This window comes from Theobroma cacao, chromosome 10 (genome assembly GCF_053813885.1).
Source record: "Theobroma cacao isolate CCN51 chromosome 10, ASM5381388v1, whole genome shotgun sequence".
In the NCBI taxonomy this organism is placed as follows: domain Eukaryota; kingdom Viridiplantae; phylum Streptophyta; class Magnoliopsida; order Malvales; family Malvaceae; genus Theobroma; species Theobroma cacao.
In genome coordinates, this window is record NC_142648.1 from 5,666,331 (window position 1) to 5,673,676 (window position 7,346).

General features: G+C 34.8%; 1 protein-coding gene across 4 annotated transcripts; it reads left to right on the top strand.

Annotated features, from left to right (window-relative positions):
• The first annotated feature begins 47 nt into the window (after positions 1–47).
• Positions 48–6,423, top strand: LOC18586547 (RAP release 2, galactose-binding-like domain protein, putative (DUF1997)). 4 transcript variants are annotated; one of them, XR_016023200.1, is made up of 7 exons: positions 48–399; positions 1,137–1,327; positions 1,686–1,731; positions 3,448–3,530; positions 3,625–3,741; positions 4,903–5,096; positions 5,233–5,369. XR_016023200.1 is itself a non-coding variant. In XM_018129586.2 (7 exons), exons 1-6 carry the CDS (start codon positions 180–182, stop codon positions 5,365–5,367), a joined length of 792 nt encoding a protein of 263 aa, XP_017985075.2. In that variant the 5' UTR covers positions 48–179; the 3' UTR covers positions 5,368–5,369; positions 6,080–6,423. The 4 variants fall into 4 exon arrangements, 3 of the variants coding, with proteins under 3 accessions (XP_017985075.2, XP_088658836.1, XP_007010072.3); XM_018129586.2 differs by lacking the exon at positions 4,903–5,096 and adding an exon at positions 6,080–6,423; XM_088802710.1 differs by lacking the exon at positions 5,233–5,369 and having other exon boundaries at positions 4,903–5,222.
• Positions 6,424–7,346: the final 923 nt, after the last annotated feature.

The window sequence follows — 7,346 nt, forward strand, 5'->3', positions numbered from 1 at the left end:
AGCACGTGAGTCCAACGTGCGCCGTGGTGATTAGTTATGACACGCCGACAGCAGAAACCACGCTCGCAAGTCTCTTATCCCTCAAAGGAAAAACCAGTGTCCGAAGCTTCTTCCCAAAATATCTGCTCTCTCTCTCTCTACTCCGGAGTCGGGAGCCTTTTTCCGACGTCGTATTCAACATGGCTTTAGGATCTTGTTCATTCAATCCAACACGGCTAACCTCCCTTCCGTTCCCTTCAAAAAATGCCTTTAAAACCGCCAAAAATCCTCTCTACATGAGCACGGCGTCGTTCAAGTTGCTCTGTGTTCGGGCTTCTGCCTGGAACTCCGCCTCGAAAGCCCGTTTCGTAGCGCGTCGGAAAGAGTCCCTTTCGGTTCGGCAGTTGAAACGCCCTCTAAGTAAAAATTTATAGTAGTGTATTTTTGGAGTAATAGTTCTCAGTTTGTTTCTTGCTGTTTCTTCTAGAAGTTTATAATTTTATAAGATTATTTGTGCATTTCAAGGGAAATTATTCTAATACGTGAGATGTAATTGATTGTGTTTGGTAGGAGGGAAAGTGGAAGGGAAAATTACTTTCTTTTCATCCTTTCATTCATTCGGTAGAAAGGAAATAGCTGCATTTGCCTCTTTTCCTTCCTTTCAAATCCAGTTCTTCAAAAATGGGGGGGAAAACACCCATTTCTCTTAAATTAACAATTACAATTTTACCTCTAATCTCTTTTTTCCCCTTTGCTTTCAATCCTTCCAACTAACACAATGAAGTAAAAATAACTTTCCTTCCTCACTCTTCTTTTCCTCTTCCCTTTATTTTCCTTTCTTCTTACCAGACATAGTGATTGTAGACATGGCACACTTATAATTCCGCATGTGAAGTTTTCATAATGTATAGAATAATTGATTAAAATAATTAATTAAATTGTAATATTAATCATAGCATAATTAATGTATATACAAGTATATCATGCAGCTTTTTTTTTTTTAATTCATATTCTTTTAAAGTTTTGGTTCCTTTTTTTCATTAGCAAAAAGTAAGCAGGGAAAGTAGCAACCGGATGAAATCTTAAACTTTTTTTTTCTTTTTCAATTTGTTTCATTTGAATTTATTTTAAGTGGGATTTTCTTTTTAATGGTGCAGTTGAGTATATGAGACTACCAGCGAGCCAATACTCGGTGCTGGATGCAGAGAGGATAGAGAGGATAGATGATAATACGTTTAGGTGCTATGTCTATAGGTTCAAGTTTTTTAATTTTGAGGTTTGCCCTGTTTTGCTTGTTAGGGTTGAAGAACAGCCTAATGGCTGCTGTATTAAGCTCTTGTCTTGTAAGGTAACTTAAAAGTTTCATTACATTGAATTTGTTTGGTTTCTCATATATCTGATTGAAGGAGAATTTGTCTAGGACTAGGTAATTTTCTAGCTTGGTAGAACTGGTTGAAAAAAAAAATTGTATTTTATATTGGTTTTTAGTGTACTTTGTCACTTCGAATATGGTAACTTTCAAGGTACTGAATGCATAACTTTTGTTGAAATAACATCTTTACCAGTGTCCTTAGGGCACAGTGCTTGGAAAACCCCTTTAGATATGGAAGGAAAGAAAATAACTGGCTTTGATGTATATGTTGTGGATGTTAATAGATAGTTGATGTATTTTGATAATGTTGTAATGTTTGCTACACTGGTTGCAGCTGGATGGGTCACCAATTGTGGTTGCGCAAAATGACAAGTTTGATGGTAAGCATCTTTCTGTGGCTTTTCCATCCAAGAATTCATATTTTAGTTTACATAATGATTTTTTTTTTCTTTTGGAATATTTAATTTGATGAATGTGCAAATGATAAGTTTGATGGTAAGAATTCATATTGCACACATGATCATGCAAAATAAAAATTGTTATATTAGATCTCTTGATGATTTTGCATCTGTAACAACCAACAAGACATGTTAATTGATTGTGCAGGAGAGGTCCTCGGTTGGACCAATTCTGGTTCAGGTTTTTTATGACTTCTGTAACTGGAAGTGCATCTTGAGATTTTGGATATCATGCGCTAAGGTTAATTAATGATAAATACAAAGTTGTTCTCAATTGTTACTGTCATTTTAGTTGAATCTTGTTGTCTTGGTGTTTTCCTTGTTATATATATAGATATTGAACCAGGGTTCCTCAAAGTAGTATGGAACTGACATATAGCTGGGGCAGTGTCGGTCAAAGAACAATAGTACTGTGTGCATACTTTTTCTCACATTCCTTTAGAAAGGAAAAAGGCAATGAGTCTATTATGAAATTGAACATCTCAAAATTATATATGTTGGACCAATGTTTTTTGATCATATTTTGTTTTAATAGGATAAATTGAATTATGTAGGCATCCTGCCACTTTTACCCTCATTTATTTTAATTCATTTTAAAGCTAACAGATCAACATAAGCTTTTTTTTCAATTCAAATCAAAATCTACTGACTCTGCAACTAGTTATTGCATAGTTGCAAGCTACAAAAGGGTGGTCATGCTTATTCTATTATACAAGAATTTTTTTGTTTGTGAGGTTGCAAAATAGTTGAGTTGATATGTCTGCTTTTTATTAACAAGCGATTATATATTGATTCTGATTCCTTCTATTTAAATATAAAATCATTGCTCCTCTTGACCTCTTTGTAGCATATTTTTCTTCTCTGGCATAAGATAAGTTCCAAGTAAAGAAAAAGATGGTTGAAAAAAAATTGAATCAAAATTGGATATTTTGCTATTTTTGAGAATAAAAATTTTTTAAGCATGTATTTGAGTCCTAACATACCTCTTTTTAACTTATTAATTTTGTATAGCTTTCATCTAGCTTGTCATTTGGTCACTGCATTTGCACTTGGACTTCACATTGGTAGACCTTTAGGTTGTCTTCTCTTCCTCTTTCTCTCTCTGACTTCCAAATGGTCATATGCTATGTTTTAACTAGTAGAAATCGCCTTATTAGCTATCTTTGTTGAAAGACTTTTTATGTGTCCCTGTGTGCCAATACTGCCATCTTTGTTCTGACAAAGTAACGTTTATTTAAATTTCTAAGAAATGTGTTTTACTCCTATCATCATTAACATAATAAAATCTTTCTTTCCTACACAATCCCATTCTTCTCTGTTATTTGGATGTCACCTTGCCAATTGATTGGATATATCTAGCTCATTTGCACTTGTTTGAGTGTTTCAGCTGCCTGTACATAGTAGCTTTCTGATAAGCTAGGATGTTGACAATTTTGTGTAGCTAATCATTTTTTTTGGGGGGTTTGGGGGTGGGTAGGCGGTGGTGAATATGGTACATTGAACAATGCTCTGCCACATGATGCCAAGGAATAATATAACTTCCTTAGTGTCATAATCCATTTGAGTCAATTAGACCTAAATTAAAGTGCAATGGATCTTTCAGGAGTGCTTTGACACTGATTTGATATGGGAATGCAGCTTGTATGGTGAATCAAATATCTTGTGATACCAACCGAAGTGGCTCATTAGTTCAAGAACTTACATCAGATGCAGTTATTGAGGTATCATTTGCAAATTATTCCTTTTTATCACCGTGGCATTTCATAGAAGGGCATCTTTTTCTGGCTGTAATCTGTGTTGTTCTGTTTAATCTAGGTTAGCATTGAGGTTCCTTTTGCGTTTAGACCAATTCCATTGGGAATGATTGAATCAACTGGGACCCAAGTCCTTGAACAAATACTTAGGCTAATGCTGCCCCGCTTTATGGCACAGGTTTGTAGAATATTACTTAAATTCTTTTGCACTGATTAAGAAGAAGCTGGATTGTTGATGATTTTGTGTTCTTCGCTTATGCATTGTGTTCCATATGCTCGTATAGCTCCTGGGTGTTTTCATGCTTGTTAAATTTGAAAGACTATGCTTGAGCGTTAATATGCAGAACCTCATTATTCACTTGTTTTAACCTCCCTAAGTTTTCCTATCAATATCAAGTACTTTTTCAAGAGATAAGGTGAATCATAGATCCAAACAATCATGATGTTGCAAAGGAATTTTGTGTTCAAAAGTGAAGAAGACGGAATGACAATTTTACTAGCAATCTAATTGGCCTACATGAAGTGGAATGTGGATATGTAAATTTAGTCTGTGGGCAGATTGAGTTTTTCTCAGATAGGTTATGCTAAATCTCATTAGTATTAACTGCAGTCAGTATTTTGTTGAATGGATGAACCAAATATCATTTAGCCATTTAGCAATAATAGTCTGGTATGGTGGTAATTCATAATAATCTTTGGCTGTTGAAAGTAAGGTGCATAGTGGAGTACTAAAAGTGGCAATATTCTGCTTTTGGCTGCCTTCAATGATTGTGGATGGTCAATCATCACTATTGCAATGGTTGCTAAAGCATTTAATCAATTAGCAACAACATGATCAACATGGTGCAAACAGACTAACTCAATCAGTCTGTACTTGTGGCTCTATGTATTTGATGCATGTATCCACTTTTTGCATTATGTTCGAAGAATTATATGTGAATTTTGGAGTAATCATGATGCCTTACTGTTTTAGCAAATTTGTTTTTTTGTTTTCAGCTATTTATAGGTCACTTTCTAGACCCTCATATCTGTGGCCCATGAGGTTCAATTTTCAAATCAAAATTTATATTGGATTATCACATTAATGATATCTGTCAAATAAATAGAAAGTAAAAGTGTTATATTTTTGTTTTGAGTGTTTAATTTATTTGTTAATGGTTGAAATCATGCTTAGGAAATTATTTCTTGGAATTGTCCTTAAGACTATCTATAAGCTTGTAGTTCTTGGAAGCCTCTACTTTTTCATTGTGAAGTTTAGCCAAGAGTCAGGTTTATAATGCTTATATGAGTGGGAATGATGTTAGAGAAGCCCTTTGGTCTGAAACTATTTTCTCAGCAGGTTTCATTTTTGGAATGAGTTTTCCCTCTTAAACAAATCAAGCATTTACATGATTACATGAATGGCATCAACAAATAGCTGCTGGTTGAATGGTGTTCCAGACTATTCTTTTTTTGTTTGGTTTTAGCCATCCTTGCTGACTGCTGACTCCCATTTGCAGCAAGTTATTATCGAAGTAGCATACTACTTTACTGGTATGAATTATGTTCAATTTATCAGATTAAACTGTATGGACTGGTTAGTTGTAAGTGGTGCTGTACATCACCAGAAAGCTGTCCGTCTGGACATATTTCCTCTGAAAAGATAAAAGAGGTTAGAGATAAATTGCAGATGGGGAAAAGAATAATGCATGCTCGAGCAAGAGAAAGACAAACAGCGAAAAATGGTGGCTGCAGCAGGGGAGAGGAGCAGGAGAAACAGCTATCATCCACATATCTACTGGATGAATGTTTTAAGGATTTCTAATTGTATGTATCAGATTGTGAAACACAGTTGGGCTCACACTCCTTCACTTCTATATTCTACATCACATTCCTTAACTATTAAGTGATTTGTTCATTGTGGAATATGTGATTATCAGGTGCTAGCTGCACTTAAAGGAAAAGGAAAGATAGGGTTTAGAAAATGCTAGATTGGTTTAGTTAATTTTTTTTTTTTTTGAGTACATGGTCAGTTTTCAGCATTTGATTTTGCTCTTTGGCTCCAGAAGTTTGAAGAATTGAAGTCTTCAAAATGACAAACGGTTAAGGTTGACAAACAATACTTTGTATGTGTGACATGCATTAGAAAAGAATTGTTTGCTTGTAGAATAATTGAAATAGCTGCTGACATTTAAAATGGTCTTGGATGCAGCATGAGTGTCCCTTATTATTTCTTCTTTTCCCTTTTGAGGGTAGGGGAAAGTCACAATTTGCATGGGGAGGGCCAGAGGGGGGACAAGAGTACTGAATGAGCAAATTATGCTGTATACAATCATGTTGAGAATTATGAAATGATACTGTTTTCATTTTTTCTTAATGTGACACTTGCAACGATTGCTGCGTCCTCTTGATTGGTTTGTTTCTAAGTGCAAACTCTGCAAATTGTAATATGAAGATATGAAGCAACAGATCCAACTTACACAAATGAGCTTTCTGCTTTTGAAAGACAGTTCTGATATACTTTCATTGTTTTGCAGCTTGTTAAAGACTATCAAGCATGGGCTTCTGGTGATGCCTCAAGGCAACCTCTTGGAACTGGTGAGATTTGAGATTTAAGAGGGAAAAGATTTACTTGCACTCTCTTCGAAATCATCTGCTTCTTCAATTTTGCCAGCATATGTAATTGTACGATAGGCGCATGTCAGAATATCTCTGCTCTAGGTGCACCGATTTACTTGAATTTGTTTTCATTAGGGAGGGAAAAATCATATAAGATATTCTTTGTATTTAATGTGAACGACAGATTCTAATTACAACTTCCTGTAGTCCCAGTTTCACTTCAATCTATTCCAATGATGATTGGAATTCTTATGACTGCTAACTTTTTCAAATTTTGTTCATGTATGAGAACTTTCTTTGTGTCGTCTTTTGATTTTTTAGTTGGATAAATAAGGAAAGATCACTAGGCGGCATATACAACATCGACAAATTTCTTTTCAAACGGTGCATTCATCAATAGAGAAACATTGAGATGATGCAGGAAATGAAATTTTAGATTGAAAATTGACAACTTTCCTGCATCCTGCTACAATATTCATGGCTCTACATTAGCAAGAGCAGATTTGTTTGGATGGAGGCAAACCCATTAGGACAGGAGAATAGAAGCAAACCCAGCCTGATTCATTTCTCTAGGAAAACAGAGACCCCCTTAATAGAGTTGTGGGGAACATGGACATGGTTGGAGTAGCGAAAGCCAAACCTTGAGGAATGCATGGTTTAGGTGGGACTAAGATGCTTGTTTAAACACAATTTTCCAACTTTAGCTCAACTTTTCGTTTTTCTTTGGATACAACTGAATAAAGCCGAAAGGAAGGAGACTTTTTTGTATATTTGATCTTTAACTTTATATTGAAAAGGTAACAATCACTAGATTAAAGCTTCTGGTATAGCTGCCTCACCTGTAAAACCCCATCGTCTTTGATTCATATTTGAAGGGGGTTGTTAGGAGATTATATTTGATGCAATATTTTTAATATATTCTCAGGTCATCAAAACATACCAGTTCATTAATGAAGTAAAAATAAAAAATTTTAAAAACTTAATGGTATATTTACTATTTAATGGACACATAAATTAAATTTTTTTAATATCTTTTTCTCACGATTCTCTCTTTAATCAGCCTATCAAAGGCAATGTATTCTCACTTTATCTTTGAATATCACATTTTGTTGATCTGACAGTGTAACTGTCAATGCATCATAATATATAATCACCAAGTCGTAACCTAAATTTGACCCACCGACA

Bases quoted from the DNA above. Each gene is read 5' to 3' on its own strand.
- LOC18586547 (XM_018129586.2), top strand. From the start codon at position 180: ATGGCTTTAGGATCTTGTTCATTCAATCCAACACGGCTAACCTCCCTT. The intron at 400-1,136 runs GTAAAAATTTAT...TTAATGGTGCAG, and splicing joins GCAGTTGAAACGCCCTCTAA to TTGAGTATATGAGACTACCA. The intron at 3,531-3,624 runs GTATCATTTGCA...TGTTTAATCTAG, and splicing joins CATCAGATGCAGTTATTGAG to GTTAGCATTGAGGTTCCTTT.